Consider the following 17862-nt stretch of genomic DNA (forward strand, 5'->3'; position numbering starts at 1 on the left):
GCTTGAATGTTGATTATTTTCCTCATATTCTCCATTGTTCAGCTCCTCTCTTCCCAGTCTGTCAGTAACACTCTGTTTACTTCCTGTCTCTATGAAGCCCCTCCTTCTGAAAAGCACACTGTGCTCTGATTGGTCGGCTGGAGCAGTGTGTTGTGATTGGTGTTTGGGAAATGTCCCGCCCCTTACCATAACCGTCAGTTTTAATAAACTGGCTGCGTCTAAAATCACAGACTCTCTTGAGTAGGAACTTATTTTGAATAAGTAATTACTTCATGACAGTTAAAACATGTTCTATATAGTATGAATGTGTGGAGTGTGAATTAATCCAGACGTACTACATTCATCATGTTGTCATTATCATGTGACCTACGGCATCAGCTGTGTCTCTTCACTGCCATTCATAAATCCTCTCCCGTGGCCTCATGGGATAGAAAAGCGTCCATTATATGCACAGTTCAGAATCTCGACGGAAGTAGTAGATCATCCGGGTACTTTTTGCCTACTCATTTAAGAGTACTGTGAATTCAGACATACTTCTTTTGTCACACACTGTTTTTCACCTACTATATAGTAGGGGAAGTGTGCGATTTCAGATGCAGCCATTACTAACCAGGCCCTGCCCCATTATTTTACACATGCCTTGGGCAGGAATTGAGGAATATTACAACATTACACACTAAAGAAAGCTGAACATGTTAAAAACAGGACCCCTTGACTTACTCTTTTCAAAACCACTAAACTTATGTTCAAACATGATTCAAAGCTGAATAAGACGGCAGTTTGCTACATTTCTATAGTACCGTATTGAAATATATTCTGAATCTAAAAATGAAATACTACCAAAACAAGATGTAGCTGAACACCAACACAGTTAGTCTTTAAGCTTCATTACCATCTATACAACAGGAGAAACTCAGGAATAATGTTGTACTGTAATGTAAACATGGATCATGTAACAAACTGCAGTAAAATTATGCACAGTAGAGCGTGTCATTCTTGTTTTGTAAAGAAACATTACAAAATAAACCATTATATAATGCTCCTGGTGTTTTTTAGGTAATTGTGTTATGAGTGACAAGGTGTGTTTGTTGGGTGAGGAGAACTCCTGAAGAGTTTTGAAAAAGTGAACTAAATATTGAGAAATGTGTCCTAGTGATTGTAAAAAAAAAAAACACTGTCAAGTTTTCAGTCTTTTACAATGCTTTTAACAATAAAGCATGGTGTGTTTTCTTGATCAGACTCTCACTGATGATGTTGGTCTGGTCATGGGAGATGTTGTGAGGCTGTTGTGGTTTAGAAAGATTGATTTGTGAGCAAGAGAACAGTGTTTGAGACGTTTTGACACGTTTGAGTCTGTAACACTCTAACACAATCAACCATTTCACATGTGACTCCATTCATTACTAATGACAATCATGCAGAAGGTTCAGTTACTGTAGAAACTTTACCAGCACTATTAAGGTGGTTCAACTTGACTTTAAAAATGTTGATTTAGTTGTGAGTCTACATGAGTTTGAGCCGATGGAGATTGTTTGAAGGATGTCAGATCAAATGAATGTATGGTTGATGGAGGTTGATTTTTCAATTGTTCATCGCATTTTCAGCAGGGTTTCATCAGAATCATTTGTCATCGTCTTAATGTGAGCTATATGTGTCACGTTTCTCATGTGTTTGGACTCTTATTTTGATAGTTGTGACCCCGTTGCCACTTCCTGTGTTTACATCCTGTGTTGTATTGGTTTCCATGGTTTTTGATTATTCATCACGCCTGTTTCTTAAAGTTATTGCCTTCTGTGGTTCCTGTGGTTGTTGTTGTGCAAACAAGTACTCTACTCTACTCTCTCTGCTGGAGCCCAACGTGACAAAATGGTTGGCTTTTGACTGTAAGACGTTTGCAGTTCATTTAAAACTTTATATCAGATATACGGCTCAATATATGTTTCAACAAGTCCCTGCCTCACTGGCACTGAAAAATAATTTAACCAAGGTTATGTGAGGATTAAGATGTATAAACCCCTGCTTTGCATACAATATATGGAAAGATAGAAAAAGACATTCAAATGTACTGAGAGATGCCCACGTAGTTCACGGGACGTGAACCCGGGCCCTTCCGCATGGGAGTCGGACACTCTAACGAGGAGGTTAAAGGCTGGAGCCTCTAGTGTCAGTCGCTAGAGCATCTCTTGAGATCAGAGGAGTGAGGTTTACACGCACAGCGACTACTAGCTTACGTCTGTTACACCCAGTGTCCTCTACAGATACTCCTCTATTCCACGAGCAGGAGGAAGAAACACTGGAGAAATGAGCTTTAAAGGGTTAATGCAACCAAACATGAACAACACACGACATCATGTGACAAAGGGTGAGGATCAGACAACCAATCAAAACTTCATCAAACAACCAATCAAAACTTAAATCTGAAACAACTACCTAATGTCAGACTTCTATAAGTCAGCATCTATAAAAGGCATCTTTGTATTGTTTCATTCATCCTTTCATCCGTTGGTTTGTGTGTGAGAGGAGCTCTTGATGTTGGAAGAGGTTATGCATTTCACTTCATGCTGTGGTACTTTGCCTTCAGATTTATGTACAGATGTTGCATATCCGTGCATAAATATGTTCACATAAATTAGCATTGTACTTTTAATACAAAACTGTAGTGCTGTATTGTGAATAAAATAACTGCTCTGAACTATACAGCCTATAAAAATAGGTTATGTGAACAATAAACCCCTCCAAATTCGATTTGATTGACTCTGTCAATTTCTGGGATTAACAACCGCATTTACTTACAGGAGTGAGTCTCTAAATGTCCCGTTCACACAGAAACTTACAGTAACATCTGGAATACTGTCTGTATGAACGTGCAACGAGAGTCAAGCCTGTATTCTCTTACCAGTAACCATAGCGACAGTGACCAAAGTAACATCAAAGATGGTGAAAAAGTCTGATCACTTTCTGACAACATTTTGATATTGATGATCAATCTGCACTGAGCCGGAGCCTGTTAAACAGATGAGATTGTTTTCAAACAAGAACAATTATTCTTAACTTTATTAATGTCATTTTATTTACATGAGAATGTAAATGTGGTGAAAGAGATTATAATTGATAAACAAATACATTAAACTATCAGAGCGAGTGAAAGACACAAATGATGTTAACTGCTAAAAATGTTTAGTTGGTCTGAAATATCATATTATAAATATTATAATCATTATGGATGAGTTCATTATTATATTTGTAGGTCTGATACTGAAGAGCCTGAAGATTTCTGCTGACAGACTCATCTGAGCTTCTTCCTCCTGTTCCACCTTTAAATAAAACAAAACCATCATTTGATTGAATACTAAAGCAACATTAATCATTCAATATCACATGTTTCTGATACTCATGCTGACACACATGCTGCTTTATTTAACTGTAAAGAGTCTCTTCCATCTGTATGAAACACATTTACACATTAATCACACATTTATTTCTCCTCATAGACACAGTAGTGAGACTCTTCTGTGGATCACCTGATGATTCCTGATCCTCTCATGATGATTTCACAGATCTTCATCTACAGAAGGAGGAACAGAAGAGAAAACAATCAGTGTTCAGTGGAACAAAGTGAAAATGAGATCTTTAATATCACAGTGATGTTTCCTCACCTCAGGACACAGTTTGAGTCTCGTAGCACGTCACGGAGCCGCTGCTTTGAGTCTCCTATCTTATTCTTTCTCAGATCAAGATCTTTTAAAAACTGCAGTGCTTTTGAGTTAGTCAAAGACTGAGTTAAAGAAGAAACATCTGTAATGCCACAGTCCTGTAGACTAGAAAGACACAAACAGAGGAAGAGATCATCTTACAAACAAATCATGAATGTGAAGAATTTTACACAAATATAATGTGAACTCAGACTCATTGTGAGATATTGAGTATAAAGTGTTTTAGTTTAAACTGTTGAAGTGATTTTCAGCATTTTGATTCTTGTATGTGAATGTTACTGACCTCAATCTCTCCAGTTTACAGTGTGAATCCTTCAGTACGTCACATAGGTGCTTCACTCCTGTGTTTCCTAGTTTATTCCCGCTCAGGTTCAGCTCTCTCAGGTGTGACGGGTTTGATTTCAGAGCTGAAGTCAGGATGACACACTGTTCCTCTGTAATCCTGCATCTATTCAGACTGAAGACAGAGAAATAACAATAGTTCACATCTATGATGATCATCTTATTGAAGAGCTTCAGCAGCATTTAGTTTCCAATAGTCTGTTCTGAAACCCAGTCACACTAGTTCTGTGTGCTGAAGATACTGTTTCTTCTCTTTCATCTTTAACTATTTATTTGATGTCTCTATTCTTTATTCTCTGTTGAAAAGGCAGATTTCTGCATGTACACAATCAGTACATCGTATCAAATGATGGAAATTAAACAATTACTAACTAGATTTAAAAGACACACACACGCACACAAACACACACACACACACACACACACACACACACACACACAAATTAACCAATAGGTAAAACCCAGAAAGTGCAGTGCTATAAAGAATGAAACATAAGCTCTGCTGTCTTAAAATAAATAAACTTCAATCTCACTGTAACTGCTGTACAGTATAATGATACTAACTCTAGTTTCTCCAGCTTGAATTGTGGGTTCATCAGTAGATCACTGAGGTTTTTCACTTCAAAGTCTCCTAGATTATTCCCGCTCAGGTTCAGCTCTCTCAGGTGTGACGGGTTTGATTTCAGAGCTGAAGTCAGGATGACACACTGTTTCTCTGTAATACTGCATTCATATAGACTGAAGACAGAAAGAGAAAATGACTCAAATCCATGTTCAGTTCATGTGTGAGTTAAATGAATCATGAATAAATGTCATACAGTCACTAATAAACCAGCAAAAACATGGAAACTTCATGATATAAACGAACAAACCAAGACAGGAGCGTTTGAGGACACTAGTTACAATCCGAGTCTAGATCCGTCCTCACTCCACAAATAAGTGAATTTATCACTCTAGATTAATATATAGGATCAATATAGAAACAATAGAAAAATGAACTATGGTCTATTTTCACATTTTTAATAAAAGAAAATCTAATGAATCAATTATTAAGTCATTTTAGATTATAATTTACAATCTCTAAACACACATTTTGCTTAATAAAAGAAGATTCAGTGAAAAGTACCATTAGTCCAGTATAAATGTAAGATTTCAGAATAATCTATTTGTGTCACAGTTTTGTTGTGTTTTATTATCATGGTGTTGCTGTCTGTGTGTGTTCCCTAGTTAGTGTTCTTGGTTAATTAGTTCCTGCAGCTGTTCTGTTTCACTTTAATTACTCTGTGTGTTTAATCCAGGGGTCCAAACTCTGTCCTGCAGAGTTCAGCTTCAACTCTCCTCAACACACCTGTCTAGAAGTTTCTAGTAAGAGCTTGATTATCTGGTTCAGGTGTGTTTAATTGGGGTTGAGCTGAACTCTACAGGACCCTCCAGGAGCAGGATTGGACACCCTGATTAAGGCCCCGTTTACACTAGTGCCTTTTCATTTTAAAACGCATAACTTTTACTACGGTTACGCCTGTGGTTTACACTACTCCAGTGTTTCTGAGACTTCTGAAAACGCTGCAGACCCTGTTTTAGTTTGAAAACACTGGGGTTGTGTTTCAGTGTAAACGGACCAAAACAGAGACTTCTGAGAACGATGGTGTGGCTGCCCACGTCCACTGTGTGTGTCCTCGACGACCGTGTGAACAATAACATGGAGACTGAACTGCAATCTTTGCTGGTTTTCTTGTCATTTTTAGCAGCTATTGATCAGTTAAACTGCATTGTTTAATACTGCAGCTACTGACATGCACAAGAGGAAACTGTTTACACTTGAACACACATGCCCAGTGTGCATGAACAGTCATGTGACATGTGTTTTCAGTTGTGTAGTGTAGACGGAGATCGTTTCTGAAACGCTGTGTAAACGCCGGTGTAGACGAGGATCGTTTTAAAACAAAAACGTACTAGTGTAAACGGGGCCTTAAACCCTTAGCTCTTCTCTTTTTTCTGTCGTTTATGTTGAAGTGGTTGTGCTTTATTTCTCCTACATGTTAGATTTGTGATTAAAGACAATGTTTGTCACGTTTTTAGTTTGTTTTTTGATTCACTTTCTGTTCCATTCATGTCTGAGTTTCTTTGTATATCTTCTAGGTTGTTAATAGTTCAGTCCTCCTCGTTCTCCACCTGTTTGTCTCCACAGTACCTTATTTGATTATAGTGTTCGGTTCAGGTGTGTCTAGTTTGTTTCTTCCTTTGTTCTGATCAGTATTTCAGCCTTCAGTTTGTGTTTGGTCCCTGTCCTGCATTAACTCTGTTCATATGTGTTAAAGTGGTTATATATTCTCCTGTTTTGTGTTTTGAGTGATATTAAAAGTCTTCCTGAGGATCTCCTTCGTCGTGCGCATCATTACTGCCACTAAAACCCTGACAGTGTTATTGTATTCTCCATCATGAGCTTCATTACAACCAGCCATTCCTGACAATCTGCTTTTAGTCTGTTTTTACTTCTGTCTTGTTTCATAGCAAAGATTTGTCAGATTTCAGCATTTGAAACATTTTATAGCCACAAAGTTTAAAATGCTTCAAGGTTTAATGCTCTTTCTACTGATACACATACAAACCTGTTAACTAATGCATTTCTGAATCTTTCTTCAGATGGAGATGCAGCGCTACAGATGATGTGACTTGTGTCCTGTTGACTTAAAATAAACTAAACAGTAAATACAGTATAATGATACTAACTCTAGTTTCTCCAGCTTGAATTGTGGGTTCATCAGTAGATCACTGAGGTTTTTCACTCCAGAGTCTCCTAGATTATTCCAGCTCAGGTTCAGCTCTCTCAGGTGTGACGGGTTTGATTTCAGAGCTGAAGTCAGAGCAGAACAACCTTCATCTGTCATATAACAGCAGCTTAACCTACATTAGAGAGAGAGAGAGAGAGAGAGAGAGAGAGAGAGAGAAGGAAATAAGACAGAAGAAAAACTCTTTATTCTGTAAAGTCACATCATCTTCATAATCAAATAAAACAGACAGAGGAAAGAGATCATCATCTTTATTTCACCAGATCACAAAATACTAAAAGGTGAAAATTTTGCACAATTATAATGTGAACTCAGACTCATTGGGCCTCATTTATCAATCTAACGTAGATCTGAGCACAGAAATCATCTTACTACAGGGTTCACGTGTGATTCATCAAACATTAGTATGCTGCCAATCCCATCGTACGAATGATCGTATGTTGATAAATGTGGCGGCTGAAAACAATCCTCATTTAAATATCACCCTCTATAAATTCACGGTTTAGAAGCCTCGCCCCTACAGTTTACGACACGGAGAAACATAACCCGGCCAAGAAGAGGAAGTAATCTGATGAAAGAGAAATCGATCTAACTCCAAAATCACCCGTTAACCTCGTAATTGCAAACAAATACATTCATTTATATGTATATTAAATACCAATAAATAAAAGGGAACATTTACAAACATCTTAAACATTATCCTAGGCTATTTTAGTTTCCCTCACTCCACAAAATCCTTTAAATTTAAAGGGATTCAGAAAAGAACAAGAATGAAAAATGAGTAGCTATAAATTATGTATTTCACTATAAAATTAAACACAAATTAGGCTGTAGTGGCATTCATTATAAACAACACACGTCAAGTCAAAATGAATTTATTTAAAGCGAATTTGGCAAGAATCCAAATATGCTTTCATATCTGCCATGTAACATTTGGTTGCTAAACTATTATTGATTATGTAAACAATAAGGCTTTGTACTTCACTGTTGTTCCAATATCCACGTAAAACAGCATCCTTCACTGCACAGAAATGTGTTTGGTTGGGCGCTGGGCTGATTTTACAGGGGAACATTTAAATTGAGCGCTGTAACTTATGTTTGGTTGACTGCTTTTCTGTTTGATGATGAATGTCTGAAATGTCAAGTTATCAACGCTAGAACTGATGTTGTGTGTGAGGCGCCTGCGCGATCACTTGGATTTAATAAAATAAAGATATAAAGAAAAACAAATACAGTGAGTTAGAGTGTCACAAAAACAAGTGTAGCTTATACTACTTGTGCAGTTTCTTTCTTTTCCTTTACTAATCTGTTAAGTGAAATAGCCTATATTTTATATATATTTTATATAGGCTATTATTTTATATAGGCTATTTTATATATTTTACATAGGCTATTATACATATATATATATATATATATAATATAGGCTAGTTAATTTTGTTCTGTTTTTCTCCACAGAAGCGTGTGTGATGTGGTGATGTGTGAATCCTCATGTTCTGCTGTTTATGTCACTATTTGTGAACGTAAAGATAAACTCCTGGAAAGAAACAAACATTTGTGGTGTTTTTAATGGGTCACAGACACACATCTATTCTAATTTAATTTAATTCTAATATGACATTCTAATCTTAACGGTTCGATTGATAATGAACTTCGGTTGTCGGTCAGGAAAATAATCTAAACTAGATAAAAAAAAGTTTGTAGACAAACTTTAAGTTGGCTTAAAAAAGCCTAGCCAGAAAGATTGAAGTAGTTTTAAAAGTTTAAAGGTTTAAATTTTAGTTTAGTAATTTTAATAGACAGACAGACAGCGAGACAGATAGACAGACAGATAGATAGACAGATGATAGACAGATAGATAGATAGATAGATAGGTAGATAGATAGACAGATAGACAGATAGACAGACAGACAGATAGATAGATAGATAGATAGATAGATAGATAGATAGATAGATAGACAGATAGACAGATAGACAGATAGATAGATAGATAGACAGATAGATAGATAGATAGATAGACAGATAGACAGACAGACAGATAGATACATAGATAGACAGATAGATAGATAGATAGATAGATAGACAGATAGACAAACAGATAGATAGACAGATAGACAGACAGATAGATAGATAGATAGACAGATAGATAGACAGATGGACAGATAGATAGATAGATAGATAGATAGATAGACAGACAGATAGATAGATAGACAGACAGACAGACAGACAGACAGACAGATAGACAGATAGATAGATAGATAGACAGATAGATAGATAGATACAGATAGATAGACAGACAGACAGACAGACAAATAGATAGATAGATAGATAGATAGATAGATAGATAGATAGATAGAGAGACAGATAGACAGATAGATAGAGATAGATAGACAGATAGATAGACAGATGGACAGATAGATAGATAGATAGATAGACAGATAGACAGATAGATAGAGATAGATAGATAGATAGACAGATAGATAGACAGATAGATAGGTAGATAGATAGATAGATAGATAGATATATAGATAGATAGATAGACAGACAGATAGATAGATAGATAGATAGACAGATAGATAGATAGATAGATTAGAATAATTAGATAGAATGGAAGTCTGAATGAGTCTCAATGGTTTAGAAATAGAACATAGAATGGCAGCTAATGGAGTCTGATGAGCCTCTCCAACTGTCAAAATTTGAATTCTGACAGTTGGAGTTTGAACAGTCTTGGCTCATCTGAACATTCCGTCAATGAAAGTCAATGGGATTTTTTCCCGATTTAATAGTCATTTTTAGGAAAACCGTGAGTCGGATCAGTTAGTAAAGATAAAGCACACTAAGTCAGAACAGTCTGAAGGTTTGAGCCCAATCTGGTAGTTCTAGCTTTAAACCTCTAGGAGGAGCTAGAGTCAGAAATCAGTTTAAATAGCATAATGAACAAAATGCTCTCATCTCAATTCTCCAGCAGATTCACTATGCTGCACCCAAGTTCACACTAACACAGAAACTTGTGTAAACGAGCTGAGACCTGACGTGAGATCTGATCATAGCCACCGCTCACGCTCATATTGATAAATGCCAAGTTTTGTGTGGAAACGGCCGTACGCCCAATTTTCTGTCATAATACGTTTTGTTTCATAAATGAGGCTCATTGTGAGATATTGAGAATAAAGTGTTTTAGTTTAAACTGTTGAAGTGATTTTCAGCATTTTGATTCTTGTATGTGAATGTTACTGACCTCAATCTCTCCAGTTTACAGTGTGAATCCTTCAGTATGTCACATAGGTGCTTCACTCCTGTGTTTCCTAGATTATTCCAGCTCAGGTTCAGCTCTCTCAGGTGTGACGGGTTTGATTTCAGAGCTGAAGTCAGGATGACACACTGTTCCTCTGTAATCCTGCAGTAACTCAGACTGAAGACAGAGAAATAACAATAGTTCACATCTATGATGATCTTCTTATTGAAGAGCTTCAGCAGCATTTAGTTTCCAATAGTCTGTTCTGAAACCCAGTCACACTAGTTCTGTGTGCTGAAGATACTGTTTCTTCTCTTTCATTTTAACTATTTATTTGACGTCTCTATTCTTTATTCCCTTCTTTGTTCTTTATTAATAAAAAAACTACTCAAATTTTACTATGTTGTTTTGCTGGCTGTAAATGCAGTGAATCCATGATAAATCCCAAGCACTGAAACTAGCAGTTATAATTTAATGCACTGTGTGGCGCTGTGGAGCACATTTAACAAGTTTATTGTATTATCACATAATGTCGTCGTCTGCCTTTTAAAATCAACTGGTTGAGGAATTACTTGAGAAATCCATCCAGTATTTGGAATATTATACCAGAATATGTCTTTTCTCAGTTGGGAGGTTTGAATTTTCTTTTGATGTGTATCTTCAGCATTGAGAAGATCCCTGTTGCTCTTTCCAATTTCCACAAACAATCACTTTTGGCATGGTCTATGATTTTCAAACACAATTTTTCTCCAACCAATTACTTCATTTGGAATAATAAGAATATTTGTTATAAACATGAGTCCTTATTTTTTGAAAATTGGTTTAAGAATGGGATCAGTCGGGTTAGTCAACTATTTAATCAGGATGGTTACTTATTTACTTACCAAGAGTTTCTTTCTCATTATAATATTCCTGTTACTCCAAAACAGTTTGCCATTGTATTTGGTGCTATCCCTAATGGTGTCATTATGTTATTTAAGGGCTGTAATAGTTTTTTGTCAAGTTCTGAAATACCTCTCCCAGACCCGGCTGACACGTATGTAGGCAGAATATGCTTTAAATCTACAGTAAAAAATAATAGAGAGATTCGTTTTCTTTTTCTTCATGATTGGGTTTCCACTCCTCATGTCGTTTCAAGATGGAACAATTTAGTGGAAAATATATTGTGGAAGAAGTTTTGGACTCTTCCTAACAAGTATCTTCTGGTAAATAAGGTCAAAGAGATTTCTTTTAAGCTTATTCATCTGTACTATCCTGTAAAAACCTTCATTGTGTCTAAATTGAAATTAAGTATAGATGTGAACTGTACTTTCTGTGATTCACAACCAGAAACTCTCTTGCATCTTTTCTGGTATTGTGATCATACAAGAAAACTTTGGCAAGACATTTGCCAGTTCATTGTAGACTATATATATAAAGACTTTGAGCTTTATTTCAAGGATGTCTTGTTTGGATTTGTTATTTTTGAGAAGCAGCAGGAAAATTTATTTTTTCTTTCCAACTTAATTATTTTGCTTTTGCTTTTCATAGTTTTACATCCACAAATGTAAAACTATGAAAGTGACCTCCCATTCTTCTCACTTTCAAGAAGATGTTAAGATCTATATTAAATCCTTATCTACCTCCTGAAACAAAAAGGCTAGTAAAACTTTGAATGTATGCTCACTTTTTGGTGTCTTTGTATAATCTTTATTTAAGATTGTTATTTTGTTTTGTGGGGAGGATTGTTATGTTTATGTGATCTGTTTAATTGATATTTCCTCATTTATTTATTTATTTATATTATTTATTTATTTTCCTCTCATTTTCATTGTGATCATTTTCAATGTTTGGCCATCCCTGAACCTCCGGCTCTTTTTTTACACTTTTGTACTTTGTAAGCAAATGTTTAATATTAATAAAAAAAGCTTGTTCAGAAACGATAAAAAATAAATAAAATAATATTTTTTTTTATTAAAATTAATAAAAAAAAATAAATAAAAAAAATAACAACGTCTTTCTCCTAAGGCGTCATTTAAATAAACAAATATTTGATTTTTATGAGCCCAAATATTCGAATGCAATATTTTTGAAAGATGCCCATCCCTACAGTACATCATATCAAACGCTGAAAATTAAACAATTACTTACTAGATTAAAAAAATGTGACCAATAGGTAAAACCCAGAAAGTGCAGTGCTATAAAGAATGAAACATAAGCTCTGCTGTCTTAAAATAAATAAACTTCAATCTCACTGTAACTGCTGTACAGTATAATGATACTAACTCTAGTTTCTCCAGCTTGAATTGTGGGTTCATCAGTAGATCACTGAGGTTTTTCACTTCAGAGTCTCCTAGATTATTCCCGCTCAGGTTCAGCTCTCTCAGGTGTGACGGGTTTGATTTCAGAGCTGAAGTCAGGATGACACACTGTTTCTCTGTAATACTGCATCTATTCAGACTGAATACAGAAAGAGAAAATGACTCAAATCCATGTTCAGTTCATGTGTGAGTTAAATGAATCATGAATAAATGTCATACAGTCACTAATAAACCAGCAAAAACATGGAAACTTAATGATATAAACGAACAAACCAAGACAGGAGCGTTTGAGGACACTAGTTACAATCCGAGTCTGGATCCGTCCTCACTCCACAAATAAGTGAATTTATCACTCTAGATTAATATATAGGATCAATATAGAAACAATAGAAAAATGAACTATGGTCTATTTTCACATTTTTAATAAAAGAAAAAATAATTGATCAATTATTAAGTCATTTTAGATTATAATTTACAATCTCTAAACACACATTTTGCTTAATAAAAGAAGATTCAGTGAAAAGTACCATTAGTCCAGTATAAATGTAAGATTTCAGAATAATCTATTTGTGTCACAGTTTTGTTGTGTTTTATTATCATGGTGTTGCTGTCTGTGTGTGTTCCCTAGTTAGTGTTCTTGGTTAATTAGTTCCTGCAGCTGTTCTGTTTCACTTTAATTACTCTGTGTGTTTAATCCAGGGGTCCAAACTCTGTCCTGCAGAGTTCAGCTTCAACTCTCCTCAACACACCTGTCTAGAAGTTTCTAGTAAGAGCTTGATTATCTGGTTCAGGTGTGTTTAATTGGGGTTGAGCTGAACTCTACAGGACCCTCCAGGAGCAGGATTGGACACCCTGATTAAGGCCCCGTTTACACTAGTGCCTTTTCATTTTAAAACGCATAACTTTTACTACGGTTACGCCTGTGGTTTACACTACTCCAGTGTTTCTGAGACTTCTGAAAACGCTGCAGACCCTGTTTTAGTTTGAAAACACTGGGGTTGTGTTTCAGTGTAAACGGACCAAAACAGAGACTTCTGAGAACGATGGTGTGGCTGCCCACGTCCACTGTGTGTGTCCTCGACGACCGTGTGAACAATAATATGGAGACTGAACTGCAATCTTTGCTGGTTTTGTTGTCATTTTTAGCAGCCATTGATCAGTTAAACTGCATTGTTTAATACTGCAGCTACTGACATGCACAAGAGGAAACTGTTTACACTTGAACACACATGCCCAGTGTGCATGAACGGTCATGTGACATGTGTTTTCAGTTGTGTAGTGTAGACGGAGATCGTTTCTGAAACGCTGTGTAAACGCCGGTGTAGACGAGGATCGTTTTAAAACAAAAACGTACTAGTGTAAACGGGGCCTTAAACCCTTAGCTCTTCTCTTTTTTCTGTTGTTTATGTTGAAGTGGTTGTGCTTTATTTCTCCTACATGTTAGATTTGTGATTAAAGACAATGTTTGTCATGTTCTGAGTTTGTTTTTTGATTCTCTTTCTGTTCCATTCATGTCTGAGTTTCTTTGTATATCTTCTAGTTTGTTAATAGTTCAGTCCTCCTCGAGCGCTACAGATGATGTGACTTGTGTCCTGTTGACTTAAAATAAATTAAACAGTAAATACAGTATAATGATACTAACTCTAGTTTCTCCAGCTTGAATTGTGGGTTCATCAGTAGATCACTGAGGTTTTTCACTCCAGAGTCTCCTAGATTATTCCCGCTCAGGTTCAGCTCTCTCAGGTGTGACGGGTTTGATTTCAGAGCTGAAGTCAGAGCAGAACAACCTTCATCTGTCATATCACAGGAACTTAAACTACATTAGAGAGAGAGAGAGAGAGAGAGAGAGAGAGATATTTTTGATTTTTCAAGCATCTTTATTTAACAAAACTAAAAAAAATCACTTCAAGTCACATAACATCAAAAATTCCACAAAATTTAAAACATTTTATAAAAAGAGTGCAAAATGAAGTTCATTTTCAATAACGGAATAAAGCTCCTCTATGACACCATATTCTTTCAAAAATATTTAAGGAGTCCATAGCTTTGTAAAAATGAAAATCAATTAAAAGCCTTGATTTGATCATAGCTGCAAACACCCTTTCAACATTATGATTGATTCTTTGCTCAATTTTTTCTCTTCTGCTAATGTAAATGGCCATTTTGGCATTTCCCAAAATAAAATTAAGCAATTGACAATCATTCTTTCTTTTTTGAACATATTTAAAACCCAAAATAAACCTCTGCACAGAAAACTTCTCATTAAAACAATTAAAAAGATTTTGCAAACCATCAAATAAAGGTTTAAGTCTTGAGCAATACACAAAAGTATGAAAAACGGTCTCTTTCTGAAAACAAAAAGGACATTCATTGCTAATATCTGGGTTCAAAACAGAAACAAAAGCATTTACAGCAATAATGCCATGCAGAATTCGCCATTGTAGATCTCCAGCTCTTTTAGTTAACGGTGGCTTGTACAGTGCTCTCCACTCTGGTCTAACATTATTACTCATCTTAGAAACAGTACGCCACGGTGTGTCAATTCTTTCATGTAATCCCCTTTTGTTAAAAACCTTTACACAAGCTTTATACATTTTTTTCCCATTACTTTCATACAAATCTATATCTGTCACCAATTCAGATTCCAAAAAAAATCCTGTACAATCACCTAAATTTTGTGAAAGAAGCAGATTTGGAAACTGGTCCTTTTCATTAGGGATAAATTCCCCTTCACTGTAACCTTGAAGCATCTTTAATTCTTCTATTATAAAAGCAGATTGTAACTTCTGTAATACTTGTGTAACAATTTGAATGGATTTCACTCCTAAAAGAACAGCTACATCCTCAGCTTTACCAAAACTTGGCCCAGCCACTTTGATTAAACATCCAATTGTTATAATCTTGGATTTAATGAATGCTGCAGTCATTGTCCCACATGCACCCAAAATGTCCAAACGTGATCCATAGATCAGGGGTTCCTTCAATAGCCAGAATAAAGATGACGTAGGATCAGTTCTTTTCACCTTAAAGAGATCCCATACTTTAAAAAGATTCCTGTAAAACTCTGGCATCCTAGATGTGTTGACTTTTTTGGGATCCAACAAGAACAAAGGCTTATCCAAGCATAGTCCTTCAGCAGTCTTTAAAATCATACTGGCCACTGGCCTCCAGCTTAAGTTCTCTGGGCCAGTAAGGAAACGCTGTATAAACTGTAAGCGAAAAGCTGCAGTCCTACTTTGTAAATGTACAAGCCCTTGCCCTCCTTCTTCTTTTGGTAAATACAATACATTATGGGGTACCCAATGCATTTTTTCCCCCCAAAAAAATCTATTAATATGGATTGGATTTTCCCAAGTAAATATGCAGGTGGGTCTATACAAGCCAGTCGGTGCCATAAAGAAGAGGCCACCAAATTATTAATAATAAGGGTACGTCCTCTATATGATAAACTCTTTACAATCCATTTCCATTTCATTAAACAACCTTTAAGTTTTTCAATTATTCCCTCCCAATTTTTTTGAACAATCATTTCATCTCCTATAAACACTCCCAAATATTTTTTTCCAAGTTAACCCATTTTTTTTTCCAAGTTAACCCATTTGGGAGTGTTGGAACCCCTCTTTCCCACTTTCCTATTAACACTGCTTCACTTTTACCCCAGTTAATTCTAGCTGAAGAGATGACTTCTAAATCCCTTAATGTTTTTAATAATGTGTCTACATCATTTTGCTTATTTACTATTATGACAACATCATCAGCATATGCTGATAAAACTAAAGTGCTTTTACTGGCTTGTATAGATACCCCTTCTAAAACTCTTCTCAATTTATTTAAAAGTGGTTCGATTGCTAGTGTGTAAAGTATCCCAGACAGAGAACATCCCTGTCTTACTCCACGACACACTTTAAAAGGAGCACATAAGCCACCGTTAACTTTCAATACACTCTCAATGTCATTGTATAAAACTTTTATATATCTAATAAAATCATAACTAAAACCAAATGCGTGTAAAGTTTTCCACAGATAGTCATGTTCTACACGATCAAACGCTTTCTCTTGATCCAAGGAAATCAAACCCATATCTATACCCATCATTTTAGAAACATCAAATAAATCTCTTATTAAATGGATATTATCAAAAATTGATCGTCCAGGTATACAATAGGACTGACCAGAGTGGATTACCTCCTCCAAAACCCTTCCTAGTCTAGTAGCTAACACTTTTGAAAGCAACTTATAGTCACAGCACAACAAGGATACAGGTCGCCAGTTTTTTATGTCTCTCACATCACCTTTTTTCTGCAAAAGGGTAAGGACCGCTCTTCTACAGCTCAGCGGCAGAAGTCCTCCGACTAGGCTGTCACTGAGAACTGCCAGCAGATCCTCCCCTATCACAGGCCAAAAGGCTTTATAGAACTCAACTGGGATTCCATCTATCCCAGGAGCCTTACCATTCTCCATGCTTTGGAGAGCTTCATGCAGTTCACCTAGGCTTACAGCCCTCTTGAGTGCTGCATTAGAGTCCTCAGAGACCTTTGGCAGTTCCTCAAAGAAACACTGCTCAACAGACTGATTCTCCTCATGCTCACAACTATAGAGTTTTTCATAAAAAACATTTGCTCTTTTACGAATTTCAATAGGGTCTGATATCAGAGAACCAGTCTCAGAAAATAAAGAATGTATAACACGTTTTTGACCGTTCTTTTTTTCTAGACTAAAGAAGAATTTTGACGGCAAATCCATCTGGTCTATATCTTGAAATCGTGACCGAACTAGCGCTCCCTGTGCTTTCACTCTTTGCATGTCAGACAACACCGATTTCTTTAAAAAAAGGTCTTCAATATGTGTTTGATTTCCACTTGACTGTGCCGCTTCTTGAAATTTCAGAATTTCATCCTCTAACACTCTAATAGATTTAATTATATCTTTTGTGACATTATGAGTGTACTGTTGACATAGTTGCTTAATTTGAGTTTTACCAAACCCCCACCATGTTTGCAAAGACTGAAAACTTGCTTTTTCATTCCTAAAATTTTCCCAAAAGAATTTAAACGTATCTATAAAATGTGCATCACTTAATAAATTTGTATTAAAATGCCAGTAAGCACTTTTCAGCTTGACAAAGTTTAAAGTTACTGTACTTATAACTAGACTATGATCAGAAAACCCAACTGGGGTTATGAAGCAGTTCTTGAAAATGCTAAGATGGTGTTTAAAACAATATAATCTGTCAAACCTCTTTCTAAAGACAACCTATTATCACGAGCATGTGTCCATGTATACTGTTTTAAATTCCCATTTAGACACCTCCATACATCACATAAATCATTTGTTTCAACCACCTGAGTAAGTCGTTTACGAGAAGGCATATGTGGTTCTACGTGATTCCTGTCTATGTTACTTTCCACACAATTAAAATCTCCACCCAAAATTAAATACTCTTCACTATTACATTTTTACAAATTTTCAGCAAGAACATGTAA

The 17862-nt window shown here is 35.9% G+C and overlaps 1 protein-coding gene across 1 annotated transcript in view; it reads right to left on the minus strand.

Moving 5' to 3' along the window:
- The window catches only part of LOC127504736 (NACHT, LRR and PYD domains-containing protein 12-like), a 595457-nt gene that overhangs the window by 129332 nt on the left and 448263 nt on the right, over positions 1–17862 (minus strand). Inside the window, exons 100-105 of the mRNA XM_051879684.1 lie at positions 14022–14195; positions 12345–12518; positions 10083–10256; positions 6786–6959; positions 4620–4793; positions 3997–4170 (exon numbers count right to left, since the gene is read on the minus strand). Coding sequence (XP_051735644.1) covers positions 3997–4170; positions 4620–4793; positions 6786–6959; positions 10083–10256; positions 12345–12518; positions 14022–14195 — 1044 coding nt within the window. The remainder of the gene's footprint in view (positions 1–3996; positions 4171–4619; positions 4794–6785; positions 6960–10082; positions 10257–12344; positions 12519–14021; positions 14196–17862) is intronic.

This window comes from Ctenopharyngodon idella, chromosome 2 (genome assembly GCF_019924925.1).
Source record: "Ctenopharyngodon idella isolate HZGC_01 chromosome 2, HZGC01, whole genome shotgun sequence".
NCBI classification, from domain to species: domain Eukaryota; kingdom Metazoa; phylum Chordata; class Actinopteri; order Cypriniformes; family Xenocyprididae; genus Ctenopharyngodon; species Ctenopharyngodon idella.